The sequence below is a fragment of the Heteronotia binoei genome, chromosome 19 (genome assembly GCF_032191835.1).
Source record: "Heteronotia binoei isolate CCM8104 ecotype False Entrance Well chromosome 19, APGP_CSIRO_Hbin_v1, whole genome shotgun sequence".
NCBI classification, from domain to species: Eukaryota; Metazoa; Chordata; class Lepidosauria; order Squamata; family Gekkonidae; genus Heteronotia; species Heteronotia binoei.
Window position 1 is genome coordinate 22,314,058 of NC_083241.1, and position 15,281 is coordinate 22,329,338.

General features: G+C 43.9%; 1 protein-coding gene across 1 annotated transcript in view; it reads left to right on the top strand.

Moving 5' to 3' along the window:
* HDGFL3 (HDGF like 3) overlaps positions 1 to 10,558 on the top strand; it is a 69,616-nt gene extending 59,058 nt beyond the window's left edge. The window contains exons 5-6 of the mRNA XM_060259737.1: positions 4,938 to 5,084; positions 8,716 to 10,558. Coding sequence (XP_060115720.1) covers positions 4,938 to 5,084; positions 8,716 to 8,721 — 153 coding nt within the window. The 3' untranslated portion in view covers positions 8,722 to 10,558. The remainder of the gene's footprint in view (positions 1 to 4,937; positions 5,085 to 8,715) is intronic.
* The last annotated feature ends 4,723 nt before the right edge of the window (positions 10,559 to 15,281 follow it).

A 15,281-nucleotide genomic window follows, 5' to 3' on the forward strand; every position in this document is an offset into this window, starting at 1 on the left:
GGCAATGGCAGTGCACTCGAGACGAAGCGACTAGAGCATCTTATAGAGAAGGTATGAAGTCCTATGAGATGGCAGTCAAAGCCGCAAAGAAAACATACTTTGCGGCTAGGATTGCGTCTGCAACTTCGCGCACGGCACAATTGTTTAACACAATTCGGACTTTGATAACGCTGCCACAGGGTAGCCCAAACGCTAGTCAATTGGAAATCGGCTGTGAGGCTTTTGCGAAATTTTTTGCAGATAAAATCGCGTCACTCCACCGCGACACCCCCGCCATATTGGAGACAGTATGCAAACCCAAGGCTCCTTGCCTGTCTTCAGACTGTATTCTGGATGGTTTTGGCGCTCTCAGCCTGGAGGAAGTTGACAGGATCCTCCTATCTGCACGCCCTACAACTTGCAATTCGGACCCGTGCCCCTCCTGGCTTATTAAATCGTGCCAGAGGGAACTTAGGTATCCTATACGGGATATCATAAGTAGATCCCTAATGGAAGGGCAATTCCCAACACCTCTTAAGGAGGCAGTGGTCCGCCCCCTCTTAAAAAAACCAACATTGGACCCGGCCGAATTGGCACACTATTGGCCAGTCTCGAATTTACCCTTTTTGGGTAAACTCATTGAGAGGGCACTGGCGTTGCAACTACAGAGCTTCCTGGAGGATGCTTCTGTCCTTGACTCCCATCAGTCGGGCTTTCGCCCGGGTCATGGGACAGAGACAGTGCTGGTTGCCCTAGTGGATGATCTCCAGCGGCATCTGGACCGAGGCGGCTCGACGGTACTGATGTTGTTAGACCTATCGGCAGCGTTCGATATGGTCGACCATCGGTTGCTGACTTGCCGTCTTGCCGACGTGGGGATTCAGGGGTTGGCTCTACAATGGCTTACCTCTTTCCTCAAGGGTCGGGGACAAAGAGTGGCGATTGGGGGTGAACTGTCCCGGAGGTACCCTCTGGATTGCGGGGACCCTCAGGGAGCAGTTCTCTCCCCGATGTTGTTTAACATCTACATGCACCCTCTTGCCCAGATTGCCCGGAGATATGGGCTGGGTTGCCACCAGTATGCTGATGACACCCAGCTCTATCTACTTATGGACGGCCGGCCTGCCTGTGTCCCAGAAAACCTGGACCTGGCATTGCAGGCTGTATCTAGATGGCTCAGGCTGAGCGGGCTGAAGCTAAATCCGTCGAAGACAGAGATCCTTTGCCTGGGTCGCCGTGGTCCGGGGAGGGAGATTCCCTTACCGGCCCTTGATGGTGTGCCTCTGTCAGCGGCGCACAGGGTTAGGAGCCTGGGGGTGGTATTGGAGCCTACTTTAACTATGGAGGCCCAGATAGCAGCCACTGCCAAGTCCGCATTTTTTCATCTTAGGCGGGCAAGGCAGTTGGCTCCTTTCCTGGAGGACGATGACCTGGCAACAGTGATCCATGCAATGGTCACCTCGAGGCTGGACTACTGCAATGCCCTCTACATGGGGCTGCCCCTGTGCCGAACCCGGAAGTTGCAGCTAGTGCAGAATGCCGCTGCCCGGCTGTTGTTAGGGCTCCCTAGACGGGAGCACATTCAGCCGGGGCTACGGGGACTGCACTGGCTGCCGATAACATACCGAGTTCTGTACAAGGTGCTGGTTATGACCTTTAAAGCCCTTTATGGCCTGGGACCTGCCTACCTTAGGGACCGTCTCTCCCCACATTCCTTGAGGATGTTCCTTTTGTTTTACTTGCATTTTGGATGTCATGGCAAATTTGAAGGTTTCCAAAATCAGGACAGCTTTAATCTCACTCTACAAAGTAATGTTGCACACGTGCTACTGTGTTTGCGCCAGGCAAGTATAACAAAAAAGGTATGCAAAAGTAGAAAAAAACATGACACATACGGATAGCCAGCCAAACACCATTCTGAATTAATTTTCCTCAAGATGTTCCCATATAGTCCTGTTTGTTCATACCATTTGTAATTGTAAAGGCAGCCAGCAGGGGTCAAAAAAAGTCTCTCATTTGTGTTATGTAAGATGCAAAATAACAATCTGTCTGGGTCATTTCCCCCCCTTTTTGTACACTTTGCTGATATACCATACATTTTTACTGTCAGTTGTTCCTGCGTACTTATGCATTGGTTACTGTTATATTGAACACTATTTATAATTCATAACACTGTTTATAATGTGCCTGCCATATTATTTCAGAGTGTGGATTCAGGTAGTGTTTCATTTGTAGTTTATTATATACCCCTGTTTTTGTTATACCTTCCCACAGTTTTGTATTTTGTTCCTGCATTCCTTGAGGATGTTCCTTTTGTTTTACTTGCATTTTGGATGTCATGGCAAATTTGAAGGTTTCCAAAATCAGGACAGCTTTAATCTCACTCTACAAAGTAATGTTGCACACATGCTACTGTGTTTGCGCCAGATTGTTATTTTGCATCTTACATAACACAAAGATTTGTTCTGACATCTAAATGTGGCCATGTTTTCACATCCCTGGGATTGAGGGTATGCATATGCATAGAACAGATCATTTATTGGAGATATCATTTGTCAAAAGATGATTAGCTGTGTATAGCCTGCATTCTCAGAAAACCTTTTGAAGGAGACGGACGTCCGACAGACAGACAGATCCATCCATCCATCCATCCATCTACTTATCTTTCCCTACCTTTCTCCTGGTACAGTTAGGAGATTTTGGCAATGATTGCCATCAGTTGACAGCTCTTCCTACCACCAACTTCAAAATAGTTCATTGGGACTTTTTGAGAGAAATGGTTCCTTGTTGACCTTAGCAAAAATTGTTTTTATTTAAAACTACCAACCACAAGAATTGCTAAAATCTGGTCTAGCTCAGTCCAGACCATGGCATTACTAAGATGTACTACAAAAGTGTGAAAATATATGCAACAGATTAATTTTGTAAAAGAAAAAAAGAATAGTAATAGTCAGTCTTTCTAATAACAGCCTAGTTAGCTCAACCTAGCCCAGTCTCATCAGAACTGATGAGGCTAATCAGGGCTGGCCCTGATTAGTACCTGGAGGGGAGACCAACAAGCAAGAGTAGGGTTGCTAAGCAGAGGCAGGCAAGGGCAAACTACTTCTTTTCATCTCTTGCCTTGAAAACTGCATGAGGGATTGCAATGACTTGGCTACAACTAGACATCTCACTTTATCTTTAATCCTGCTAACAAAAGAGTTTCCGGCTCAACATTAGGAAGAACTTCCTGACCGTTAGTGCGATTCCTCTGTGGTACAGGCTTCCTCGGGAGGTGGTGGGTTCTCTTTCCTTGGAGGTTTTTAAACAGAGGCTAGATGGCCATCTGACAGCAAAGAAGATCCTGTGAATTTAGGGGGAAGTGTTTGTGAGTTTCCTGCATTGTGCAGGGGGTTGGACTAGATGACCCTGGAGGTCCCTTCCAACGCTATGATTCTATAATTCTAACAAATTTGACAGTGACCCAGCTCTAGAAACCCTTCTCCTGTGACCATCTGAACAACTGGCATTTGGTTCTGTGTGTACCTGTTCTAGCTACTGATTCTGGTTTCTGGCTTCTCCTTCTGCTGTGTTTCTAAATATTTAATTTCTGAAATTCGAATGCCCTGCCTTTCCCTGGCATTATGCAAAACACCTGAAAAGAGAAAAGAAGAAGCAAGCAAGATCCACTGAATACACCATCAGCCCTCCAAGAAAGCACACATTATAAATCATGGCATGTCCAGACCAACCGTTTGCTCCTCGTAATCACACAAGGGGTGGTGTTAGTGCAGGCCACAACATTTCCCTGGATGAAGACCACCAGCTGTCAGAAGCACAGGGAGGGGTTGTGTAAAAACCCCTCCATTTTCACCACAGTGGCCAGATTTTGTTCTCTGTGTCTCCTCTGGGAATTGTCTTCTGTCATACCATTTTGCTGAATTGTTCTGGGCAGTTGTAATATTGTTAGCTGTCTTGAACATGTCTGCAGAAAGGCAGGATGTTACTCTAACAAGTCAACAAATAAGATTATTGATATCGGAGATGTGTCTGGTGCCTCTACTTTTCAGTCCCTGCAGGCATTGTTGCCCTGGTCCTTGCATCCAGCCCTCCCCATATCCACCCTCTTGTGCATACTCTAGCGGTGAGAGAAGGGCTGGGTCACTGGGCCAGCGAGAAAAGGGAGGAGGAGAAACTATAGCTGCCTTGCCTCCAGGACCTCTGGCAGATTGAAAGATATAGACGAAAACCTTCAGGATGCAGTCTGGCAATCCTATCAATTGCTTTTATTTCATGTTCCTGCAGTTGGCTTGGATGGATATTCCTCTTTGTCCTTCTTCTGGGCCATTGCCACGTCCTCCATTAGTAATGTGTTTTCCTTCTTTAAACTTTGCATTGGGTGTCTAGGTGCCATTCAATAGACCCCAGGCTAATTGTTTTTTGGGGGGAGGTCCTAAGATAAAGCTGTTTACTTGACAGTCCTGCTTGCCACTCAGTTCCATGTAGGAAGACTTTTTGAAAGATGGCCCAGCCAGGTGGTTGCCTGCCAGTGGGGGTGCAGTGGTGCAAACTTAGTCTTCTCTTAGAAAATGCAGACTATGATCCTGGGAGGAGAAAGCCTGTCTGAAGGCATGGAGATGACTACCAGTCCTGGGACAATGAGGGGCAGCCAATGAAATCAAATTAAATGCAACATAGATCTGCCATCAAAATCTTAATTTCTTAATAATCAGATTCAGATTATTTATTATTATGGTTCATAACCAATAAAAACAATTTAAGAAGCCAGTCCATTCCAATCTGATGTACAAAGTACTCAGACATTTAGACATAGTCATTACAGTAGAATTAAAATATTCGAAAAAGGGAGCTTTGGAAGATAATTTTAAAAAATTTTAATAATCTGCCATCAAAATCTTAATCCTTCCAAGTCTTAAAACATTTATTTTAATTTGCTTTTCCCCATTGGATATACTTAGAAATCTTCCAAGCAGTCACGGAAATCTCCCGGTGATGAAGATGACAAGGACTGCAAAGAGGAAGAAAATAAGAGCAGCTCAGATGCCGGGGAGGCAGGCAACGACACAAGAAACACCTCTTCAGACTCGCAGAAAACTAGTGAAGGGGTAAGGCTGGCTTGAACCTCCTCCAGAGGAGGTTGAATCACTGGGGTAGCATCACCGTTCCAGCACTACGTGTGAAAACCCTCGTCCTTTGGGCTGTGCTCACTAGCATTTGGGGCCAATTCTGAACTCAGGCCCTCCTCCGTACATTTTCTCTCTGTGGCTATTTAAATTTGGGTTATTTTTAGTGCTGTATTCAATAAGCGGGGCTTGGAGAGCTGGTTAAACTTTCTCACTCATTTGTATCTCTTCCCCCCCACCACCATCCACAAACACACATACCTTCTCTCTAAGGAGCTTAGGACAGCATACATAGGAGCCCCTGTCCTTATTGTACCCTCAGAGCTACCTTTGTGGTAAGAAGCTCGACTGAAGGGTTGTGACTCGTCTGCTGTCCCCTGGTGAACTTTGCGGCTAAGTGCGAGTTCCAGCCCAGCTCTGTAGCCATGGTACCACAGTAATTGGTCAGTAATGCTGCTGTTGCTATCCTGCTACCTTAAAAGGAACAAACATTTCTGATAGGTTAGGGAGTGACTAGACATTACTAAAAGGCCGTAGGAGAGTTAACCTTGGTCCTTGGCACTGAAAGAAAATTGCTGTTGCTCCCAGATTATGCAGCACATGTGCTCTTTCTCCCTTCTTTTACTGCTTTTTGATAAGGATACAGTTGACAAGAGGAATGCTGCATCCGTTTGGCCTGTGCTCTACACAGAAAATCATTCCCTCTCCCGCATGGATAACCTTGTTTTATAATTTTAGTTTATTTTTGACTCTGTGCCTTTGATTTGGTGAATCAGCTTGCAAACACTCGACAGGTCAGACGCATGATTTAAAATCTTGCATAAATCCTTTGTCCTCTTACACACAAGCCGGATAAAGAGCTGGGCCTTGTGGTTCTTGAAGATTCAAGATATGAGATTGTTCCAGTTTTAGGTCCTTTTAGTATGTGTGTAACTAACTGGGCCTGAAGACCATAAAGCCGAATTAAAGATCACATAGCCTTTTGCAGAACTATATGCAGACCCCTCCCCCCCCCCCCACATACATACACCTTTGGCCAACACACATATTGTTCCTTTCCATCATTCAAAGAAGGCATAATCAGTCATAACACAGGAAAGTGTTCCAGGCCTCTGCATTGTCTTTGGAATCTACCATAGTTCAGGGTTTTTTGTGATCCTGCTCTATACCCTTGACCTGTTAAATACATGGGAGAAGTGGGTTAAGAATACCCAAGAGGAATTCTGCCATGTTACCTAGAAAACTAACAATGTTTGCACCAATCCCATCTAGCTCATCAGATCCTCTTGGCCCTATTTGTGTCACAATACTGCTACACTGACCCTTACATTAGATTTCCATTCACTCACCATGCCAAGCAGCACTGTATCATGGGTTGTGTATTCTGCAGTTCCTGCATATCTGAATCATCAGTAGGAAGGGACCTCCAGGATCATCTAGTCCAACCCCTCCCCTGCACAGTGCAGGAACTTCACAAGTACTTTCCCCTAAATTCACAGTTACCTCCCCTTAAATTCACATGGTTAGTATAGTTACCATGCAGGTAGCCCTGGCTGCGTAGAAGAAACCTAGTCTAAAAAGTGAGTGCTGTCAATCGAAGACAAGGGTGTTTGTTTTTTCTTTTTTTACCACATGATGGCACCATTGGGCTCTGTATGCAGTGCTTATTTAGCCAGCAAATCTCAAAGTCAAGCTAGAATTAGCTGACTACGTGAAGCTGCCCTATACTGAGTCAGGCCAGTAGTCCATCAAGGTTAGTAATGTCTGCTCAGCCTGTCAGCAGATCTTCAGAATCTCAAATGAAGGTCTTTCACATCACATGGTCCTTTTGACTGGAGATGCCAAGGATTGAGTCTGGGATCTTGCATGCCAAGCTGCAGCCTAGGAGACAAAAGGTATCTACAAGAGCCAATTCACATGACAGCCATCAGCACTACTTTCATGGCCATATTAGAATTAAAAAACAATATTCTGCAGAATTTAAACCCCACCTTTCTACTGTAACAAGGTTCACCAAAGTAGCTAACAAATTAAAAAGATATATATAATAAATCACATCTTAAAACCCAACAAAAACCCATAATCAAAACCAGAGCTGAAATACATAAAAACAGCAATTAAAACATTGGATAGGAATGAGGGGGTCGCTGATAGAATGTCAAAAGCCATGCGTCTTCACCTGTTGGTGGAAGATGGCCACAGAATGGCACAGATGAGTTTTCCTGGGGAGACAGCTCCAGAGTTTTGATGCCACAACTAAGATGGCCCTCTACTAGGTTGGCATTCACCTGATCTCAGAAGGTGGGAGCACCCAGATCACAGCCTCAGAAGATAACTGCCGTGGTTGGGTAGGTACATAAGGGGAGGGCTTTTTGTAGCAGGAACTCCTTTGCATATTAGGCCGTCCCCCCTTATGTAGCCAATCCTCCTGGAGCTTACAGGGCTCTTAGTACACGGTCTGCTGTAAGCTCCAGGATGATTGGCTACATCAGGGGTGTGTGGCCTAATATGCAAAGGCGTTCCTGCTACAAAAAAGCCCTGCATAAGGGAGTTGGTAGCAAATAGGGCTTTGAAGATCAATGCCAAGATCTTGAATTATGCACTGAAAGAAACTGGGAGCCTCTGTAGGTGAGCTAAGACGAGTGAAATGATCCCTGTTACCCACTCCTGTCAACATCCTAGCTTCAGCTTTCTTCACCAAGTGAAGTTTCCAAATACTTTTCAAGGGCAGTCTTATGTAGACCACATTCCAGTAATCTAATCTAGATGTAACCAGGGCACACAACCGCAGCAGCCAGATCTTTTCTGCCCAGGAAAGGCTGCAGCTGGTTAAGCAGTCTAAATTGGTAAAAAGCACCCTTGCACAAAGCTGCCTCCTGCCTTGATCAAAGAGCAGCCCCAGACTACAGACCTGTTCAAGGGGAGTGCAACCCCAGTCATGAACAGGTTACACCTTGAACCCCTGGTCAACATTTCCATCCACCAGTAGCACTTCCTTCTTGTTGGGATTAAGTTTCAGTGTATTAGCCCACATTTGCTCCAAAACTTTCTCCAGGGGCTGGTTCAGGGTTTCTTCAGCAGCCTCCCTGGGATCAGCCAGATGCAAGATCTGAGTGTCATCCACATATTGGTGACAGCCCACCTCAGGTCTCCAGATGACCTCATCCAGCAGATGCATGTAGAGCAGGGGGGCCGAGATGAAGTCACGTGAGTTTTTCCAGGCTGCAGCTGAAATTGTACATCCCTTTCCATCCCTTTTACTGCAAAAGAGGCTTTTCAACATTCATTATAAAAAAAAAAAAGAATCCATGCATGGAAGCTGCTTCCATGCCTGGATCCCCTTTGCTGGACTGTGGCAGATTGGTTACAATATTAATATGTCCTCTCCTCAGTCGTCGTGATGCTCATCCACTTTGGCTGAGTTGTACTGGAACCTGTGAAGCCCTGTTGACTTTTGCAGGAGTATTAAGCATGCATTTAAATCTGTTCTCTGGCAATCAGTGGGGTTTCAATGTGTTGAGGCTGCTGGATCATTTGATGGCTGGTGCAGTCTCAATGGAGTCATGTAACTCTTTTCAAAAGTTGCTTCATATTTTCTTCCTTTTCCCCCCAGACTTAACCAACAAATTGACTGCTGCATATTAAGGGAAGACACAAGATGATTACATGTTTGGTTGTCTAATATTCTTGGATTTGATAGAAGTCAGCACATCTGTTCATCAGCAGCATCTCTGTTTGTTTGCACATTTATCCACATTCCTACCCATCCTGTTTGCAGAAAGCAACTTTCAACTTCATTGTTACCTACCTGCCCTACAGAGAGGGGGACCCCTTTTATGAACGTCATTTTATTTAATCACGTAAAGATGCCCTTTTCCAGCCCAGCAAACGTGATGTGCAGCAACATTGCCAACGTGCCCACACTAGATGCCTTTTGCAACAAGAGGGGGCCACAACTTCAAACTTCATTGCATTTGCCCAAGTGGAGTCTGGCTTACAGAAAGCTTTTGCCACAATAAATTCATTAGTCTTTAAGGTGCTGCGAGACTCTTTGTTGTTTTGGCTCCAAATTTTAAATCATTCTTGCCATTTGTCTGCCTTTATTCAAAAAGAAAAATATATATATATAACACACTTGGAAATAAGTACCCCCTCATAAAGAACCTCAAGAATTCAGTCAGCTTACAAACCACAATTTTTTACAGTTGTTCTTCATGTATTTTTTTTAAAATGGTGTAAACCGACAGTATGGATCCAGCACCTGAAATTATTTTACGTGACCCTTCCAAATAGCAGTCAACTCATGGTAAAAGGAAACAAAACACAACAGCACGGCTTGCCCTGCAGTTTCATTTGTAGGGAAACTGGGGGGAAATGAAGTTATAAGAAGTGAAGATTTTCCCTCATTTCTCTTTTGGATTTTGTATGCCACATGTAAATGTACATATTTGTATGTAATGCTATGCCTGAGATTGAGCTCTGTGAAGCTGTTAATATAAATTAACTCAAGGATGGCACCAACCCACCCATTCATGAGAGGGTCAAGTTTATGCACAGCACCCCCACCCCCTCTCTCTGTGCTTGGAGGTTAAATTGCTCTCCTATTTCCACTTAAGAATACAAAATATGGCCATCTTCAATTGAAGACCTGATAACATCTACTCAAGTTGTGATCCCTGCTCAAAACTCAACTATTTAAGAAAATACTTTTCCTTATTAGAAATACCTAGATAGCGATCCTCTTTAATACTTCTCAAAATCATGATGTAGTGTAAGTTCTCTGACTTAGTTCCTATATGTGGAGTTAGTGAAAGTCTTTTGTGTTTCTTTAGATAAATACAAGGAATTTTTTCAACACCAACACAATTTGAGCTTAACACAGCTCCCCCCCCCCTTTTTTTTGTTTGTTGGGATGCCTTCAGTTTTTTGACCTTATTATGATGCAAAAGCCCTGTGGGAAACCAAACCAAAACACCCAGTTTTTGTTTTTTAAAGAAAAGATTAGTAAAGAAAAAAAGATTCTGCCATATTCTTTCCTGATTTTTCTCCCCCTTCTTCCGAAATTAGATCTAGACGAGTAAGTAAGCATTCCAAACTCCATTATTCTGTGTACATTATTGTTGCTATTGTGAGAATAGAGAATTTTATTTATTTTTTAATGCCAGCTTTTATTGTGAAAACATATGGGTTTAGTCCGGTTTTATCAATCCTTGTTATGCTTGTCCTTGGACCATCTTTCGCGTACTCAAGGTTTGTAGTTGAAAAGTTTACTGTACAAAAAAAACACACAAAAAATCAAAAAAGGTATTGTTTTTACAGAATAAATTTATTGGAATGTGTATCAGGAGTAAGGTTTGAGGTTGTAAGCAGCTAAGTTAGCGTCGTATTTGGCTTCATACGTGTAACAATGTGAGGTATTCATGTAACTTGAGTATTAAAGCAAAGCGTTCTGTTAACACTGAGTTGGCTATAATAGAACACAAATTCAGGGGAGGTCTCTTTCTTTCCATCCCGTTGCTCTTCTTATTTGTGACGCTCTGGTGGTAGCCCCAGGAACAATCTACTGCAACTGCATGGCCACAACAGATCATGCTGTTACATACCTACCGAGTTTGCCTTCTCTCCTTCACCTTATCTGTTCTAAATGTAGTAGGCCTCCAGGAACTGGACATGGAACTGTCTGCATTCAAAGTACATGCTCTATCACTGAACCATGGCCTTGTTGAGTATCCCAGCCATGGCAGACTACACCTACAGTTTGTTCCACGGGTCCTCCACCTTGTTGAGTGTCTGGATGCTTTTGGAGGGAAGGGTAAGGAGCACCACCACAAAATGGCTGCCATGCAAAGTGCAACCGATCACAAAATGGCTACCATGAAGGCAATTATGAAATGTTGGGAGGTTCTAAATTAAGCTCCTTCCTACGATGGGGCAGTTATTCCTACAAACCCAAAGGTTATGCTTCTGGGGCTCCTCTGAAGCACCTCCTGCTCCAATAAGGTAGAGGAAAGCCAGAACTGACTCAGCTTTGGGGAAGAAATTATGGGCATCATGGTAGCCAACAAGAGCATTGCACTGGGCACCAGTAGTCTATTGTGCTGTGCAATTTGATACATTTTGGTCAGTGTCAAACAGTTTGTGCACTGAGAAATATGTTTGCATGTAGTTGGGCATATGGCACTTCTTAAAAAGTAATAGGTGAGAAAAAATAATAGAAAAGGATTAATTCCTCTTTCTTTTCTGTCTTAATAGCCTACATTAGGTGTTCATTATGGAATTATTGAGCTTTCAAAGACATTTATTGACTCATATGCTAGTACTCCGTTCAGCAAAATGTTAAGCTTTCCTCTGGCCAGTGGGGAGAGGCAGCCTCAGGATTCAAAGAAAGGTTAGGGAGGGGGGGGAGGAGATCACATCCCCAGGTAAATGAGGGAGGGGGTGTCTCATCGCCATTCTTTTTGAGGGAACTCAGTTATTCTGTTTCCCTTTCTCTGTCTTTCTCCCTCATTTTCCAAGCCTTCCTGTCTCTACTTTCTCTGCCTTTCAGTCTGTCTCTTACATTCTCATTTTCTGTGCCCTGTTTCTTGTTCCCTTTCAGGGTGTTTTTTTGGGGGGGAGGGGGCAGTGAAGAAGATGACTGCAGATTTATACCCTGTCCTTCTCTCTGAATCAGAGACTCAGAGCAGTTTACAATCTCCTATATCTGCTCCCCCCACAACAGACACTCTGTGAGGTGGGTGGGGCTGAGAAGGTTCTTACAGCAGCTGCCCTTTCAAGGACAACTCCTGCAATAGCTATGGCTAACCCATTCCAGCAGGTGCAAGTGGAGGAGTGGGGAATCAAACCCGGTTCTCAAAGATAAGAGTCCGCACACTTAACCACTACACCAAACTGGCTTTACACCAAACTGGGAGGCAACACACTGGCCACTTGTGCTGAAGGAAAATGGGTAGGTACCCTCCAATGCCCTGGAGATGGTCACACAAGTAGTCCTGATTCAGTCATCTCTACTTCACCTAATATGCCTGGATTTTCCAGTTTAGTTGGGATTCCAGCCTGTTATAGGCTGAGGAATATGGTAACATGAGAGAAAAGAACTTGGTCCTGGAGACACCACTTTACATCACTGATGAGGATGGTGGCCCTGCAGGGCCAACTAAACATTCTAAAAACAACACACATTCAATACCACATGGGAATGCATCAATACGCGGCAAAATGGTTACATGTTTCTACACAAAATTTTTCTATTCTGTTTTGCTGTTCCTAATTGTGCCTTCCTGGTTGTTTAGCTGGACATCCCAGAACCCAGCACAACCTAGAACTGCATACTTGGATGGCCTCTATGTGCTTGCTCAGGTAAGAAACTACATTTCTTATCTGAGCAAGCACATAGGCTCTGAGCTGGTTTGTAAACCACAGATTTGTTGCCTGAACCATGGCCATTGATCAGTTCTTTCCACAAGGCTGTAGCTTTCCTGGTGACAAAGGGGCTTGCCCGGACTCCTACTCGCTGTTCTTCAAACATGACAACTCCAGGGATTACTCCATCCCTTGAGGTGGCCATCTAGGCTTAGACATGCTGCCAAATTCTGTGCCAGCCTTGGGTTTACAGTGCAGTGAATGCCTTTTTAAAAGAAGAGTTCAGAAATCAAGAACTATGCCAGGCTCTTACAGCATCATGCCTAGCAGGTTTCTCTTGTCCATTTGGCCCTGTAACACGAGTGCATGGGATGTGTCTCTGAGTGCAGGTGCTGGATTCTGTCCCATCACTGGTTTCTTCACTTCCTCCTTTACAAACAAGTGGCCTTCAGGGCTTTCCTTCCTGGTCAGCTGCTGCAAGCTCTACCCCACCGTCCTTATCCAGCATGGCAACTTGCACGGCACTTGCTGCTGCTCATTTTTGTCCATCACTGTTAATGCGCCTTTGTGTACTGACGTCTTTCTAAGCCCCCCAAAAAGAAAAAGCTCCTCAAAAGACAAGACAGCAGAGGCCAAGCTAAGAAGTAATAGATATAAAAGGAAAAATGACCAACTATCTTGAATATATGGTTCAAGATAACCTAGCACCTTGGGAATAATAATAACAGGTTAAAAAAGGTAAAGGTAGTCCCCTGTGCAAGCACCAGTCGTTTCCGACTCTGGAGTGACGGCGCATCATGACGTTTTCACTGCAGACTTTTACGAGGTGGTTTGCCATTGCCTTCCCCAATCATCCACGCTTTCCCCCCAGCAAGCTGGGTAATCGTTTTACTGATCTTGGAAGGATGGAAGGCTGAGTCAACTTTGAGCCGCTACCTGAACTCATCTTCTACTGGGATTGAACGCAGGTCGTGAGCAGAGAGCTTGGACTGCAGCTTTACCACTCTGTGCCACAGGGCTGCTTGTAAGAATAGGTTACACAGGAGTAAAATTACCAAACTATTTGTAAATGCAAGGTACACTATCCACCAATAATATGAACAATGCAAAAAAAAACAAAGTAATACAAATGAGATCTTCCCAGTCCAATTCAGCACTGCTTTAACTTTTGCTATTTCCTCTATTTTCATGGATTACCATGAGGGTACAGAGTCTTTCAAGTTAAGAAAGTTTCCATATCTACATATTTTCTGTGTGATCTGAAGATATTGTGAGAATATCTAAACAAGTGTGTGCCCAGGATCTTGTCCTTGTTATATTTGTCATTATTTACACCTTGTATGGGCTAAATTGTGGAAAGACCATTTGTAGTTATTTTGCATCGTTCATATTTTTGGTGGTTAGTGTACTTTTTAAAATCCTAAATAACCTATTCTTTTATCTCAAACCATATGTTCCAGACAAGGTTGGTTATTATTCTATTATTATTCTATGTATCAGGTTTTGACTGCCTCTGCTTTTGTAAACACTACTGAGATTCGTAAGCAAAAAAGACAAATTTCCACTCCCAAGGTATTTACAATATAAACTGCAGAAGAAGAGACAACAGGAAGAGACTATCAAAGCATGAATGAGGACGAATGCAATTCACGTGTGCTCCAGTTCCATTGCAATTAGTTGAATTATTACAGACCTGCACATCAGAAAGAGTGACCACCCAGTGCATATAGAAGGGGCCATTTAAAGTGCCGCATCTGTGGGAAGAGGGAGTAGTTGAATCCTTCCTTCAGCCACCCACTCAAAGCACCCAGGATCAGATCATAAGTACTGTAAAGTGTAGTCTGTGTCTAATGGGTTAAGCCCAGGCCTCGGATTCAGCGGGAGCTCACAGGAGCCCAGCTCCTGAACCTTTCTGAGAGTTCCACCTCCTCCTTCCTACCTTGTCCATTGAATAGTAGGTGCAGCTGCATAACAATCCCTAGATGAGCTCCACCACCTATTTTTCTACAAAACGACCCCTGGTTAAGCCCAAGGTTTCATGGAAAAGATGGATTTTAAGAAGGTACTGGAAGGGAGAAAGAGACAGACAGGCAAGGGGTGTGGGAGGGAGTTGTACAGCCATATTGGTCCGTGCAAGATCCAAAAACAGTAACGGAATCCATGTAATGCCTTTTATTGGGCTAGCCAGATTGGCACAAAATTCTGTGCAAGCTTTCTGAAGGAAGATTTTAAGCACAGAGGCAGTGAGGGAGAATGGGCAGAACCATTTAAGAAAATCAGTAAGTTCAAGGGGTGTTCTCTCCTGAGGCAGAATTGCAGGTTTGGTGCCCTGACCTGGGAGGCCCAGGCTAGCCTGATCTCATCAGATCTTGGAAGCTAAACAAGGTTGCTTCGAGTTAGTACTTGGATGGGAGATCAACAAGGAAGTCCAGGTTGCTATGCAGAGGCAGAAAAGGCAAGTCACCTCTGTTCATCCCTCATCTTGAAAATGGGGGATTGCCATAAATCAGCTACAACTTATCTACATATCTACATATTTTCTGTGTGATCTGAAGATATTGTGAGAATATCTAAACAAGTGTGTGCCCAGGATCTTGTCCTTGTTATATTTGTCATTATTTACACCTTGTATGGGCTAAATTGTGGAAAGACCATTTGTAGTTATTTTGCATCGTTCATATTTTTGGTGGTTAGTGTACTTTTTAAAATCCTAAATAACCTATTCTTTTATCTCAAACCATATGTTCCAGACAAGGTTGGTTATTATTCTATTATTATTCTATGTATCAGGTTTTGACTGCCTCTGCTTTTGTAAAC